Source organism: Desmodus rotundus, chromosome 4 (assembly GCF_022682495.2).
Source record: "Desmodus rotundus isolate HL8 chromosome 4, HLdesRot8A.1, whole genome shotgun sequence".
Classification (NCBI taxonomy): domain Eukaryota; kingdom Metazoa; phylum Chordata; class Mammalia; order Chiroptera; family Phyllostomidae; genus Desmodus; species Desmodus rotundus.
In genome coordinates this window covers 13577989-13594184 of record NC_071390.1, presented here as the reverse complement: position 1 = coordinate 13594184, position 16196 = coordinate 13577989, and the positions used below count along the sequence as shown (strand labels likewise).

The window sequence follows — 16196 nt, the reverse complement described above, 5'->3', positions numbered from 1 at the left end:
GAAATCTCATGGTGCCACCCCTGTTAACCCTGCCACCCAGCTCACCCCCTGCCCCAGGAACCCAAAATACGTTGATATTAGTAAATCATATTGTCAACAAAACAAAACTGAATAAACCCATCCTGGTCGAAAAATGGCAGTTTCCTAAGAATGCAGTGTAGACCCCAGTATGAAGCTAAAAGCTGGAGCTTCTAGATAGGAAGTCAGAGCTAAGTTGTTTTTTTTCTTAGTCTTATACAGACTTAATTAGTGGGCTTCTGCTTTGTATCTCTATATTGTATGTCTTTGAGAGGATTTGAGATCTTTAATTTGATGGTTCTTTTACCATTGTGTTAATGAATTCAGCCATGAAGCTAGTTCTCGAGTCTCTGGAGACACAGAGCACGTGTTTGTTTAGCAACAGGCTAAATCGAAATGACTCGGTGTGATCTAAACTGGTCTCGAAGCTGCTCCCAAACCAGCTGGCACTTCTTCTTCCTGTAAATTTAGATTTTGCAGTCAGGAAGGACAGAAGACTTATTTTACTGGTTTCGGTGAAAAACTCTCAAATGGCATAATCAGGGCCATAATCAAAATCCTTGGTTGTCAAGAGTAAAACCATGCTGTATTAGTTTTGCTTTCCTTTATCATAATGTTTAATGATCTTGTATCTCTACCTGGTGCTATGGAATAAATAAATGCCTTAAAATAAGTAACCTATGAGTAAGCTTACAGTGTTAATGGATCATGTTGACAACTAATTAACTGGATGTGTTTTGACTTGAAATTAACAGCCCCGTGATGTCTGGTTGCTCTTCGAGTCTCATACCTTCGCTATTGAGGTGTTAAGAAAAATCACTCTCAAAACAGTCTCTCTTGCAAAATTTCCATTAGTGCTAAACATAAAAGAGACATTTAGAGAAGGAGGAAAAAATGCATTCTCCCTCAGGTGTCCTTGGTTGATACAGAAAAAACTCTGGCTATAGACTTTAGAAAGTTGCTGTTATCACACACATATTGAGTACACACAATCACATCAATCTCTGTTAGTCAATTCATAGATGAGATATAGAGATAGAGATATGCTTATGTGTGTGCTTAGTATATATGTACACATATTTATGCATGTGTATTGTGGATACACACACATGTGTGTGCCTGCGATGTCTCTGTGTGTGTATTCACATGTGTATATACATGTTTCGTGTGTATGTGTGTGGATGCCAAATGTTTATGTTAAAGTGTTCAGTGGAAAAGGCAGAAGTAGCAACATTATTTTGATAGGAACAAGACTTGTATGAGCATGTGGACTAGGGCTGGGAGGAAACACACCCCCCCCCCATAAAAGTACAAAGATGGGGTGATAATAGACAGTGGCCATATCCTGCCCCATTCCTACAGCAGTGAATCATTTTCTGAGGCTCTTGTAATGTAACATTTATTCAGTTGCTTAGTTACTTCTACATATTTGTACATACCTCCTTCAGTCCTTAATATATTGCATTACTATTACTTGTGCCGCCTCCTTTCTCCAACGAAACTGACAGCTAAAGACCAATGAAAGTTTCATATTTTCTTGTGTCCCCCAATGTGGTACCTGGCACAGAGCAAGCACTCAATAATTCTCCTAGAATCAATGTACGTATGTATGTATGTATGTATGGATGGATGGATGGATAGATGGATGGATGGATGCAGACTGGTCTATCTTGCTAAGAGACCTCATAGTAGAACTTGCCTTATTCCCTTTCATGGTGGAGCACAGTGTTTGGGATCCAGAAGCCCTGATCCCAAACAAGGTGAGAAGTTATGAGGCATGAAGAAGATAAATCTTGGCCCGTTGTCTCTATGTTAGAGTAGCAGGGGAAGCTCCCCTGTCCCCCTCATATAAATGCCTTCTGTCCTCCCCTCTTCTGGGCATCAGTCAGTCAAACGCTTTCCATCTTTGGTGCCGAGGCCAGTGGAGAGGAGCCACACCTACCACAAAGAAAATGGAACCGTGTTCCAGGAAGCGGGGTCCTCGCAGGCCCCCGAGTTAAGCAGAAGAAAAGTTCCGCTGATGGAAACTCTTAGGAGCTTGATGGAGGTGGGACTGTTTATAAAACACTTCCCTCCGCCACTGTTTAATGTTCCTCTTACTGAAGAAAGGCAAGAATTCCACCTAACCTTTTGTAACATTTGGTATTAAACTCTCTCAATCGACCAACAGGTAGTTTATTTCCCTATACAGAACTCCAAAATATCTCCACAAAGGCAGCTCAGTGGTCAGGCTGAGAACAGACCCTCCCCAGTCCCTCTGGTTTTCCCCTCTTCGGGCACAGGAAATTCAACAGGAAAATGTCTCAAACACAATACATCATTCGAACTGCTGGCCATATTCAGAGCAGCCACACGGAAGGTAATCTGGATGCAGGGAGTTGCAAGGGATAAAAAAGGAACTGTAAATGCATTTGGGGTTCAGGGAATCTATTACAGGAACCATTAAATAAAACAATATGGAATCCTATTCTCTGTGTAAAGGGGGAACTACTCATAGCAGAATGGATGGGCCCATTCATCTTTGTCAGCTGGAGATTGCCAAAAAAATTAAACACATCAATGAATGAAAATTTCTATTTAAAAGCCAAGCCTTGATTGCACCCTTTGCTCAATGGCTAGGAAAGAAATAAAGCAATAAATCGAGAATGGGACATGGTGTATTTGGAAGCTGCCAGGCTCACAGAGGTCAGAGCTCCAGAACAGACCTTCCAGCGACTGATTGCAGGTGTTCTGTCTGCTTGGAGTGGCCTTGTCCTATTGGATTTCAGTGATAGCTCGCACCTGAGGCAGAACTTCACCCCCCCCCTCCCCAAAACATTCCAGAGATGCCTTCTCATAGGATCTCCTCTCTCCTTGCAATTTGAGCAGCTGATTCGGAAAATGAGCACTAAAGATTAGGGAGGAGCCCCCTTTATGTTAGAAGGCAGAACAGGGTGGGACCTGTGAGTGGCCCCATGCTTTCTCCTCCAGCTTCCCCCTCTCCCAGAACAAAACTGCAAATTCGCAAGCTAATGAGCCGGAATTATTTGGCAGCCAGGGCAGTCTTACTGGCAGCCCTCGCAATGAGCTCACTATATCCAGCCCATCCAACTCCACATTTGCTCCAGGCCAGCTAGATGGCGCCCCCTACTGGGAGCCTGACTCAATACCCAGGAACTACACCCCCAAATGATGTATGTAGTGCACCCCACAGACTTTCCCGCGAACACCCCCCCCCAAACATCTTTAAAGAAAACTACTCACCTCAGAAGATCTCTGGGACTTCAGCCTCTTCTTCAATAAACTCAGGAAGTGGAACAGTGAAGCCTTCTTTGCCTTTCAACCAGAAAGTTGTTTGCTCTCCTTTGCCCTGTGGGAGGCAAAAGACACAGCTGCTGAAGCACAGGGGAGGCAAGGCCTCCAGCGAAGTGAAGTTGCCTCTGAGCAGACGACCCGGCTCCCCTTGGCCGGCTCACTGGAAACGCTGTGCACAGCCAGGACTGCAGCTAGCCAGGGCCTGCTTCGGTGCGGGAAGGGCCTCATTGTACCTGAACTCTTGATTCCCTTGGGCTTGCTGATAAGCCTAGACAGACCGTCAGGGATGGCCTCCGGGGGTAGGGCCGGTGGAGACTAAAGTTTGTTGCAAAGAACATCTTTAAATTGTGACAATAAATACTTCTGAGGCTGCACTCTGAGCAGGGCCCCAGGTGGAGCACCTCACACACGTGTTCACATTCCAGCCTTGCACCTGTCCTTGGGGGACAGCATTGTCACCGCCCCCATTTTGCAGATGCTGAAACCAGTCCCCCAGTCAGACAGCTAGTAAGTAGTGGGGCGGGTCTACTCTGCTGCTATCTAGAAAAATCTCCCTCTTCTCAGAAGTCAGTTAATCAGATATAGCTACCAGGGCCGGACCCAGCAAACAGAGGGGTTAATGGTACCTTCTTCCCTTTTACTTAGACCCCCACAGCCACCCAAACACCCAATGTCATAGTCACCACCCACCACTACCACTGCGAACAGTTCCGAGATTTTCTTGAGAATATCTCAAGAACCCCTCCCCCACCCAGAAAGAGCGATGTTTATCAGAAAGGTGAGAATATGTCACAGTACATCTTAGTGAATGCCAGCAAGGAGGAGAAGGCAGAGGGAGGGGGAAGAGGTATTTAAATGTACGGAGATGAGAGCCTACTACCCGCAGACCAGGGGGTTTCATCCCACTACCTGGGCACTCTGGACTCGAGAGAAGGGACAGAGGGGAGTATGGACACTATAGCTGCTGGGCTTGTATTTGCTGTTGTCCTGGCTGGACTAGACCGGACTGGGGTGCTGAAGCGGAAATCAGGAGGCCATCGCTGGCCAAGAGAAAGGAGGCATCCCACAGGGGTTGGTCTGGGTGGGAGACAAGCTGTTTCCTCCCACAGATTCCATGTTTGGCCATTTGAGGGGATGGCACAGTCTCCTCCACAGGGAGAAGACCTGGCTGTCACAAGAGCCACCCCTTAGACCGTGGGGGTCTGCCCGCACCACAGCTCAGAGACTCATGCTACCCATCTGGCTCCTCAGCATCCCCACGAGAGACCAAGCGGAGCAGGCGGGCGCAGGGGCCGGTGTTACCTTGACTGCAATGGTGCCTCTCTTTTGCAGACTGTACCCTCCCACTGCCAGCAGGCCGTCCGCGGTGCTCTGAGAAACGTGGATCCGGAGAGCTGCCAGAAACCAGTTACTGTCTCGTTACCATCGCCCGGCGGTGACCTCGGCACCGAGTCAGTGGGGCGGGCGGCTGCGGAGCGGAGTGCTGCGAGACTCAAGTTCCCCAAGGGCCAGCCAGCCACAGACAACCCGTCTGAAGTCCGGGACACTTGTGCCGGGCCCCCCAACCACCCAGGCATGGCTCAGACACAGTTGGGTGCTGCTCACCCTTTAATATGTTCAGTGCAGAAGCAGAAAACAGAGCTGACTCCATTTGCAAGTGGGTGCACCCGGTGGCTGGGCTCCCACTTTCAAAATGTATCCTTAAAGTCTTTCCTTACAAGCTCAAAGAGAGGTTTTATCAATGCAATGGAGTTACTGTAAAATAAGAGAATTTCTGCCCCCTGGAGTTCCTGGCCATAGGTTTCTTCAACATCACCCAAACTATATAGTTCAGAGATGGGCAAATGACCGCCCACAGGCCAAATCCAACCCGCCACCTGTGTTTACAAATAAAGTTGTGTTGGACCGTGGCCACACCCATCATTTACATATTGTAAAAGGCTACTTTCACACACAGCAGAAGTTAAGCAGTTGCCACAGAGACTATGGCCAGTAAATCCTGAAACAGTTATTGCCTGGCCCTGTACAGGAAAGTGTGCCGACCCCTGCTCTTCATTTAAATGATCTTATTCAATGTGCCTGACAGGTTAGGATGCGTGGTTTTGGAAGGAGGCAGTGTGTTTACATGGCCTCATAGAGAGGACAGCGCAAACTCCAAAGCCTGTGGTCCGTGTTGCCTGAAGTGGGTAACGATCTTACCCTGGAAATGAACACCAGCAGGCGGAATGCAAATGGGTCTTCTAAAAATACCCGCGGGCAAAAGATAGGGGACTGGAGGGACAGTGATACTGTGTCTGCAGAGGGCTGTAAGTGATACCCACGCAAACTGCTGCTCTCCATCCGGGATGCCACGTTCACGGTGTCTCCAAACAGGCAGTATCTGGGCATGGTGATGCCCACTACGCCAGCCACCACAGGACCTGCCAAGGGAGGGAACGATGGGCGGAAGCCAGTCCTGGACTCCGCGATGCACAGCAAGTCAACAAATGCAGTTCAGTAAATATTTGTTAAGTGCCCTCATGGGGCCAAGCTTGGCAATAGATCTTAGGGTTTACAAAGAGGCAATCTACAGAACCCGCAGACTTCTGGTGGGAAATGACGTAATCAATCATCATGAACTAACTACGTGTCCATCCCACATTCACGTGTTGAAGCCCTAACCCCCAATACGGTGGTATGCAGAGGTGGGGCCTTTGGGAGGAAGTCAGGTTTAGAGGTGGTCATGGGAGTGAGCCCCCACGGGGGGGACTGGTGCCCTGATAAGCAGAGGGAGAGACACCAGAGCTTCCTCCTCCCACCATGTGAGGACACAGCCAGAGGCCGCCACCTGCAAGCTGGGAGGTGGTCCTCGCCAGACACGCTGGAATCCTGATCTTAGACTTCCCAGCCTCCAGAACTGTGAGAAAAATGTCTGCTGTGTAAGCCACCCAGTCTAGGGTGTGTTGTTGTAACAAAATGAATGACAGAAATGAATGACAATATTATTCATGCGCCAGGAGTGTAAACAAAGCGGAGGCGGCAGCACAAACACGGGACTAATTCATTCTGACTGCGGTCAGGTTCACTCTTAGTTAAGCCACAGAGGATAGGTGGGAGCAGGTCTGGCTACATAATTTGCAGGACTCAGTCAAAAATGAAAATAAGGGACCCCTTCACTCAAAAATTATTAAGAATTTCAAGAGAGTGACAGAAGGTCATTAAACCGAGTGCAGGTCACTTCTTCCCAAGTCTCATGCCCATGAGTTTGACAAAAACAGAACAGGCCAGAGGACATTGGACACAGAGGCGTGGAGGAAAGGCAGCTCAGTAGAACTCTCCTGGTGCGGGCCTCCTCCTCGTCTTTGGTTCACCTCGGAGTCTCTGTGTGCCCTGGCTGTTACCAAGCAATGTCGCTAACTAGAAATAAACCTGGACTGTAAGGCTACCGGCTGTCTACCTGTGTGGAGGCCAATCCGCAGCTTGAGCTTCTCCTGAGGCATGTGCCCAATCTGGAAGTGGATGGTGGCACTGAGGAAGTGCAAGGACATCGTAGCGATCTCGTCCACATGCCGAATTCCTTTGCGGATGGGAAGTCCACTAGCCACCATGTACGCATCTCCAATGGTTTCAACCTGAACATAAAGCAACAATGTGGCCTTGTGCTCTCCATGAGCGTGGGGGCGGGGTCAGAGATGGCAGTCTTTCATTGCTGACCCTCACTTTGAGGCCCCAGACTCTGAAGGGTCATACTTCCTAACCTCTAGTCCATCCAAGTCCCAGCATTTTCTCAAGTTTCCTCTTGTCCTGGTTCTTCCAAGAAGCCTTCCTGCCCTGAGCCCTCCCCCCATGGTCACGGCTTCCTCCTCTGAAATCTGATACTGGTGATGACCCTATTTGGCTAACCCAACTTCAAAACCAGTTAGATGGGATAAATCTTGAAGGATCACATGGACTCACCCTGTGGAATCCATCTGACCCAACTGAAATGTCTTCACCCCACACAGGGCTCTTACATACATGTATATACATGTGTACATATTATACAAAACACAAATGTTTACACATATGCATAATGTATGCATCTGCCTAATCTACCCTCCTCCCTCCCCAACCTCCTACTAAAATCACCTTCCGGTTCCCCTCATTTACAACATAGAATACACGGCATGTCCAAGCCTAACGCTCCACCCAGCCCTTTCCAGACCCACTTGCATTTTAGCAGAATCCACAGACAATGTGGTAAAGGTGGCATTTCAGGCATCAGCGGGTGGTACGACCGCCTCCATCCCCTGGCTACCATGAAACTGGAGAGTCAAGTAGCACACAAGCCGAACTGCTTCTAGGCCACCTCCCCGCACCACGAGCACATCCTTTAGGATAGGAACTGACTGCAGATTCTCTCGTGCAGAGCATAACTGAGCAGATAACACTAGCAGGAAACCCCAGAGGAGGCCTCCTGAGCCAGGCAGGTTCTGCTGGGTGTGTGTGATCTGCTCTTTGAGATTACCCATACCATCCTTTCCTTCATCCTTCACAGAGGCAACATCTCTGAGGAACCCTGGGGGGCAATCGTTGAGGACGTGTCACTGCGGAACATGACTATACTGTCCCCCGATTCTCCCTGGCCCCAGGGCCGCAGCAGAGTGCTAGAATCATGGTCAGACTGGAGCTCTGTAGCGGCCCATCAGGCATGTGTGAACAAGGGCCGTGATCTGGCCTCATCTCAAAAGTCAGAAACACAAGTGGTCGTCATCAGCACCGCCTGAGTGAAGGCACTTGATCGGTTTTTGTTATTCTAGCCCGCTGTCAGTTTTACTCCAGGTGACCTGTTCTTATATCCCCAGAGTAGCGCCGGGCAGGGGGTGGGTGCCTCACCTTTAGCTGTGAGTCTGACAGTGGAAATGTGGGAAGCTATCTTCCTTTGAATTGCTAAGGATCACAGTAACAGAAGTGAGACTCACACAAGATCCAAAGACAACCTTTAAAGAAGGGTGAACCTCCTGAATCTCTCTGAATCTGCAGGCAGTATACTCAGGAGGGAAACAGAGGGACCAGCCCAGCAGAAGGTCCATGCCTCTTTTAGAAATGAGTTTACCGTGAGATGAAATAATGGAAGGAAACAGAGGGAACAACAGAGGCTTCTTGACAAGGACACACATCTGTGATTAATCAATCCCTTTTCCAAGAAAACAAACAGGAATAAAATATTGAGTTCTGCCATGAAAACAGACAGACTGCCAGCCCGAAGCGGAGCCCTGCTCCTAGCCAGTGTCTCCATGTCTCAGGCGAGGTTCATCCTCCCTCAGGCCTAGGAGCCAGGTGGCTCACCTTATACACATCGTGATTTTTAAGGATGTGATCGAATAAACTGTAGAGGTCGTTGAGGAGCTTTACAACTTGCAAGGGGGAGCTGAGAGAACAGAGTTTTGTGAATCCGACAATGTCAGAGAAAAAGATGGTCACAGACTCAAAGTGTTCAGGTTCCACGGATCTTCCAGCCTTGAGCTGCTCTCCAATGAAGCTGAAACCAGAGAAAGGGACCGTTATTTAACGGTGTCATATTCACGGCTCCGATAGCCCTACAAAGTCGGCCTGGTAGATCCTTTTGCTGCAGTGGGCTAGGTTTTTGAAGAACAAACTCCACCATCTAAAGGGATTCTTTTGACACCTGTTTTTCCACCTGCATTTTGCCAAAAGAGACATTTTAATTGGGGTAGGAGTGGAACAGATCACATAAATGCCTTTACCAAAATATTTTTCTCCCTGGGTACTTTATTTTCCCCTGTGGTTACAGAGTTTGATTATAAAGACTCAGTCTGCAGATGTGGAAGCAAATGTGAGCATTCAGAAGTCCATAAATCAGTATTTTTACTTCAATCAACCAAGCTCACACTGACACATTGCAATCTTCGACCCCATTCCTTTGCTGCAGACATGCAGGAAGGTGCAGGAATTTTAACAGCATTGCTTCTTCCAAGGCTTTAGGGAGTGCACAGGTGAAAACAGAGTCAATAAGAACGGAAATTTTGAATCTAAAGTCATGGGTATATATTGTATTGGGCAAAGGTTTTAGATGTAAAACTGAAATACTGGGAAGGCAGCAATTGACTAGATGTGTGGAACTAGGGCGCCATCTAGTGCTCGCTCCCCTGTTGGTGCACCCACCATCTTCCAGGTAAAAGACCTACACTCTCATCCACCCCAAGTCAAGTCTCCCTTCTATCACCATTTATCCTCCCTTTGCCCTCCACCTTGGGGTGGTGAACATACAACACAATATATAGATGACTATTAAAAAATTGTCTCCAAAAACCCTCATTCTTAACTGGGACAGTCAGTGCATGGATTTTGTAGTCATTTGACATATATGAATGAATGAGCCGAAAGTAAAAATATTTCATGTTGGGAATTTTTAGGTAGCATGTATTTTAAAGACTGAGAGCAAGAAAACTGAGCAAATCAGGTCAAGTACATAAATTAACACCTGAATGCAAATAAAAAGAAACAAATAAAAGTTATAGAAAAAATTAAAAATTAAAAACTAAAAGACCTACACTACATTGTTCCTATGGGCTCCAGGGCCAATGTCCCTGTCTCCCTTTACAGGGTGCACCAAATTACATGCAAAGTGCTTCACCCATTTTAAAAGACCCTGGTGGACTCTTGGAAAAAAGAAAAAGAAAATATTCTCTCCATTTGGAACCTCTTAGGAGTCAATGCTGGCACTTCCTGGGGCCCTTTGCGAAGGGCCCCAGTTCTCCGGAATACCTGGGCAGAATTGCGGACAGAAGCTTATCCACTTTCCTCTTCTCCGCCACCAGCTGGCTGGTCCTCTCTTCCACCACCTCCTCCATTTGATTGGCGTACACTTCCAGCTTGCTCACCATACTGTCTAGCACGCTCACCTGGCTTTAAAAGAACCCAGACATGAACAGCTGTTTCTAAGAACTCTAGGACCACAGTGGAGCACCGCTTCCAACCACACATTCCAAGAACACGTCTCGCGCGTTTCCTCCTGGAGGGCTGCCCACGGACAGCAGTGAGGGGACACTGGCGAGGAGGCCATGTGGCAGGACAGAGCCTGCCCTTTACCAGCTCCGTGATCTTGATCTGGGCCCTTCATTCCTCTGAATTTCAGTTTCTTCATCTGGGATGTGAGGATACTGATTCATATCCTGCTGGCTTGTTCGAAGGATTTGGGGAGATCTTGGCTACAAAGCACCCAGGGCCGTGTCTGGAACCCAGCAAGCAGTGGCCTTTACTGGCCTCCCCCACTTCCCATCATGCTTCATACCATTGTCACAGCCAATCAAAAACGTAGATTGTAGGACAGGTGATTCTTTATTTTCTTTCCAGATGACAGACATAAAGGACACTTCTAGATCCTATAGACTCTTATATCAGAAGGGTCTTCAGAGAAATTTAAATTCCTCATCTTTCAGATGAGGAGACTGAGGCTCACATGGGAAATATACTCACCTTGACATTGGGGGCCACATTTTCTGTGTAAAATGTTTAAGACATACCAACTGACCCAGCACATACCATTTAAAGATATTTTGATGTGGGGAATGCAGATACGGGGCTGTTGTATTGCGAATGTAATATAACTCCCAGCACAGGGCTTCCTCGACCGACTCAAGCTACTTCTAGCATGGCTGTGCCTTCATGTGGTCAAGGTGGCAAAAGATGATACAATCATCCTGGTTTAAAGCAAGTTACTATTGAGAAAATGGAGAGGCATGAAAAATGTAACTCAATACCCTGCTTTAAGGTTGGCATATAATCCGTTATCTCATAGTTCAATCCCGATTGTATCATCCTGACCCTGCAGATGCTGGTTTGAAAAAGATTCTGAGGCCACATCACAGGTCTCCCTGGGAAAGAGGGTCTTGGCGGGTTAGCGATGTCCAGAATGGACAAAGGAGGGCAATGGAAGTGTGACCCATTTTCATAACATTTGTGAAAAAAGGCAGAATTTATCAGTCCACTTTCACAAGCACGTAGCACAGTGCTTTGCCTGTGGTAGGGACTGAGTGAGTATATGAGGAAGGAAGGGAGGAAGTCAGAACCACCCACCGCCGTATAGTTTCAAAATTCTAATGGATAAATAGTTAGGAGCAAACGTCTAACTTGTACATCTAACTCACCCTTCAGGACTGGCTTCTCGTAGAATCTTCTTGATGGAACGGAAGGTGGGCCTCTTCTCTGGAGATTCATCCCAGCACGCCCTCACCAGGACCATGATCCTTTCATCGCCCTTCTCCTCCGACAGGGAAGGTCGGAGTGGGACTGACGCCGTGGGGTCTCTGATTCGGTGGATGATTTCTGAAATTCATGTTGGGCTAAGATAGGCCAAGGTCGGAACTGTGTGCCATTTATAGTATGCTTCACTCTAAACAGATGTGCTCCTAAATTTGTAAACTGAGTTTCCAAGTAGATTGAACAGATTACAATTTCAGAAAGATCTGAATATTTTATAATATCCTGAATGCTCATGAAAAATTAGGAATCTAAATGAAAATCATATAAGTAACCCCTGACGAATCTGTTTTTAGATTAATTTCTAATAAGACCTTTCTTAAAGTGAAGCATATCTCTGTATGATTTCAGAAGTACACAAGCATTTCATAGTAGAAATCCCTAAAGTGTGCTTTATACAATGTTGCGTTCCATAAATGTTCCATAAAAGATATTTTAACAGTAAATGTTACCTACGTGTCCTGACCGTGTCCAACTTTGTAAACCTACTTTCCTTCACTTTCTCAGTGACTTCTACCGAAATTTATAAAATATTCTGCTTAACCAGGTTTTGTAAAGGAAATATTTTGAGAACAATGTACATATGTTTTGGGTATGAAAATACTGTTGGGTGCAACAATATGGATGAATCTTAAATGCATATCATCAAGTATAAGAAGCTAGTGTGTAAAAGCTAGATTCTGCACAATTCTGTGTATGTGACCTTCTGGAAAAGACAAAATTATAGAGACAGAAAACAGATCAGAGGCGGCCAGGAGTCTGGGCAGGAGGGAGGGTTGAATCGGGGAAGAAGGACCAGAATTGTTTTTAGGGCGATGGAACTGTTCTGTACAGTCCTGTGGTACATAATGCTGCCTATTTGCCAAAACCCATAGCACTTCAGAGCATAAAGAGCGGACCTTAAAGGTTGCTAGTTTAAAAAGAATCTATCAGCGGGAGACTGGATGGCTCCAAGGCAGAATGCGGACTGGAGACACAACAATCTCACTGCATCACCCACGGACCACAGACCCTCACTGAAGGGGCGCGGGTGGGGGAAGCGCTGACTTAAGACACTTCTGAAACGACCGGAGACCGTAAGACTGAAGATGAAAGGAACTGTTCACAATGACTACGTCCCTGTTGGTGAGAAGGCTTCTCATGGGGCACAGATCAACACGTCTGAAAGTGTTGTGCCCGTATACAGGATTGGACAAGTGAGTAAATGGACGGAGGGCGTCCAGGTCTCACTATTGCAAAGGGAGGTTATGGATAAGGGATGGGGGAGACCAGAATAAATGAATCGTGTGGTAATGACATTGGGCATGTCAGTATGAACTTGTGTTTAGCTTAACATGAATATAGCCGGGTAGATATAGGTGTACTCGCATATATACATACGAGTTAGTATATATGTACATCAGAAACAGCCGGCAGGCGGCTCGTTAAAACACAGATCCCAGACCCACCTCCACAGTTTCCACATCGCAAGTTCTGGATCGGGGCCTGAAAATCTGCATTTCTAACAAGTTCCCGGGTGATGCGGCTGCCGCTGGTCCAGGGACCGCACTAGACCAGTGCTTCGCAAACTGTGGCTGTTCAGACAACCTGGGAACTTGATAAAAATGCAAACACTCAGCTTCCACCCCAGACCTCCTGAGTCAGAAACCCTGAGGGTGGGACCCAGAATTCTGTTTTAACAAACCAGGCAATACTGATGTCCACCAGCATCTGAGAGCCCCTGGTCTAGTGCCCGCGCAGAGAGTCAGTATTTATCCAGTTTCCGGCACACAGGATTATTTGTGGGGAAGTAGGAGACGTTGATGGCAGGAGCGTGTCGGTCCATCAGGTAGGCACACACTGCACTTTTCCTGGTCCCAGTCCTGCGTATACACACGCCCACGTGGCCGGCTCTCATTTAACTTTGCGAGCAGAGGATTACCCTGAGGGGGAAGTATCCCGACTGTCCTCAGCCTTCTTACCCCCACCCCGACTGGCACAGTCGGAGGGCAGCTGAGCTGAGTGTGGTAGGTGGGCTCCCCCTGGGCTCAGCCTGGGAAGATCTGTGTAGCTGCTTGTTTCCCAAGTCAGAGGCACCTGGATCTTGGATTAACCTTTTTGGATTAGTCTCACCTCTGCTTCATTTAGCCATAAATTAGAAACTGGAATCTACTTTCGAAGTAACTACATACACTCAGAAAGCCTCCTGACTTGAAAAAGGCTCCCAGGAATGCATCCCGATCTAAAGACGAGACTTGAGTTAGGCCACTGGGGATGGACTTGAAATGGTAGGCAGGGAGGAAAAGAGGAAGAAAAAAAATCAGAGAGGAAGCTGGGCTGGGTGTCCACAGAACCTCACACGCACACACACATGCACACACACGTGTGCGTGCAGATCCCTGTCGTCTTCCCAAGACAGCGTTTTCAGCCTGGGTGGCACGTTAGCATCACCCGGGAGCTTTGAACCCCTGCTGCTCAGGCGGGCGTCAGAATCTCTGGGGCTGAGAGCCAGGCCTCAGCAGTTACTCAACCCCATGTAATTCCAATGTGCAGCCAAGGCGGAAAATAACAGTTCCAAGGGGTTACATTTTCCTAGTCTTGATCAAATTTTGCTCCATTTCCTACTAATTTTACCCTTAATTTCTCTGGTGGAACATGTTAAGAGATAACTTACCCCCACCCCCAAACAAAAAAACCTGAATATACTCTTTGTGTACAATTAGGCATCTACCAAAAAAAAAAAATTAAATATGTTTTAAATGCATTTATTTATTCATTTTCATGGACAGAAACCTATCCTGAAGAAACGTTCACATATGTCCACAAAGATTCAAGGATGCTCATGGCAGCAATTTGCAACAGCAAAAAATGGCCAACAACCAAGATGTGCATCAATCAATACTATATGGTACATCCTTAGGATGAAAAATTGTGTAGTCCTCACGAAAGAATGAGGCAATTTGCATACGCCAATATAAGGTGAGAGATATTCAGGCAGAGGGAACAGCATGTGCAAAGGCTCTCGGGTAGAAGTGGGTCAGGCATGTGGAGGCACAGGAACGCGGCCAGTGTGATTGATTGAAAGGAAAGTATGGGAGGTGGAATTAGGAAGGGGTAGTGGGCTGAATGGTGGTCCCCAAAGACACTTGGCCATGTCCTAAGCTCCAGAACCAGGGATTGTGACCTTATTTGAGGAAAAAAAAAATAGGTCTTTGTAAATATAATTAAGTGTCTTGGATTGAGGAGAGCATCTTGGATTATCCATGTGGGCCCTAATCCAGTAACAAGTGTCCTTATAGGGGACAGACAGCAGAGAGAGACTTTGAGGAGTCGTCAATGTGGAGATGGAGGCAGATTGGAGCCAAGTGGCCTCCAGCCCATGAAGGTGGGCAGCCACCAAAAGCTGGAAGGAGCAAAGAATGGATCGACCCTTAAGCTTCTAGAGGAAGCGCAACCCTGACGAACCTTGAATTTGGATTTCTAGCCTCTGGAAATATGAGAGAATAAATTTCTGTTGTAGAATAAAATTCAGGCTGTAGGCTTGTGGGAGCTTACTATGGTGGCCCTAGGACATGAACATAGGTTGCTGAGGCTGGCTTAGAGGACTCTGGTGGTCACGTAGGCCATTGTAAGGACTTAGCTGTCACTCCTCAAATGGGAAGCCAGGGGAGGATACTGTGTGGAGAACCAGCACAATCTTACACATTTTCTAACAGGATCTGGCTGCTGTTACAGAAAAAGTTACATAATTCTGAGTTCCTTGACTTTTTAAAATCAAATTGCAATTGTTTTCTAATTCTTTAAAAAATGAATTAAAAAATAAGAGTGCAATAAAGTGTAAATTAATACCCATTTAATACAACAAGCCTTTACAAACTAACCCTGATAAACCAAAGCCTGCCCAGGAGACGCTCCTCGCCTTACCGTCCGGTGCCTCGTCGTGGTCATCAAAAGGCCCATGGCCGTGGTGGTGAATCAGCTCCCTCATCAGAATGGCAAAGCTGTAAACATCTCCCTTGGGGGTGCCCGACCGGGGTGCCTCTGGGAGCCGCAACAGCTCTGGGGCGGTCCAGTAGAGCTCTGCAAAGCAATGAGACCTTGGCCTGCACTGAGAGAGCTTCCGGGCAGAACCAGAAAGCCACCCTTTCTATCTCGGGAAAGCTCAGGGGAAATGAAAGCATCCAGCCCCTGAGAAGTCAGCCCCCTTGGAGCCTGACTTAAAGGGTGACGAGGGGTCCGAGTGTGTGACCACGGAGAAAATAACCAGGAAGGACGGGCACTAACAGGTTAACAGTGGGTAACTCATGGCTATGCAGTGACAGGTGGTTTTTCTTGTTCTTTTCCTTTTCTGAATTGCCTACATGACATAAAACGAATCAGTTTAAAATGAACAATTTAGTGGCATTTAGTACATTCACAATGTTGTGTAACCACCCCCTCTATCCAGTTCCAAAATACCTCTGTCACCCAAAGTAAAACCCCACACCCCTGAAGCAGTTTCTCCCTCCTCCTCTCTATTCCCAGTCCCTGAAAACCACCAGTCTGCATTTTGTCTCTGGATTTACCTATTCTGGATATTTTATACATTTACCTTTATTTGCGGTGAGGTGTATAGGTTTATGTTATTATAGGTTATAGTCATTAAAACAAAATATACTGGAGGA

General features: G+C 47.0%; 1 protein-coding gene across 1 annotated transcript in view; it reads right to left on the bottom strand.

Moving 5' to 3' along the window:
* LOC112300447 (guanylate cyclase 2G) overlaps positions 1–16196 on the bottom strand; it is a 44002-nt gene that overhangs the window by 1505 nt on the left and 26301 nt on the right. The window contains exons 14-21 of the mRNA XM_045191673.2: positions 15457–15612; positions 11442–11619; positions 10060–10200; positions 8620–8812; positions 6749–6923; positions 5634–5732; positions 4615–4706; positions 3262–3367 (exon numbers count right to left, since the gene is read on the bottom strand). Of these exons, the coding sequence (XP_045047608.2) occupies positions 3263–3367; positions 4615–4706; positions 5634–5732; positions 6749–6923; positions 8620–8812; positions 10060–10200; positions 11442–11619; positions 15457–15612 (1139 nt within the window). The 3' untranslated portion in view covers position 3262. The remainder of the gene's footprint in view (positions 1–3261; positions 3368–4614; positions 4707–5633; positions 5733–6748; positions 6924–8619; positions 8813–10059; positions 10201–11441; positions 11620–15456; positions 15613–16196) is intronic.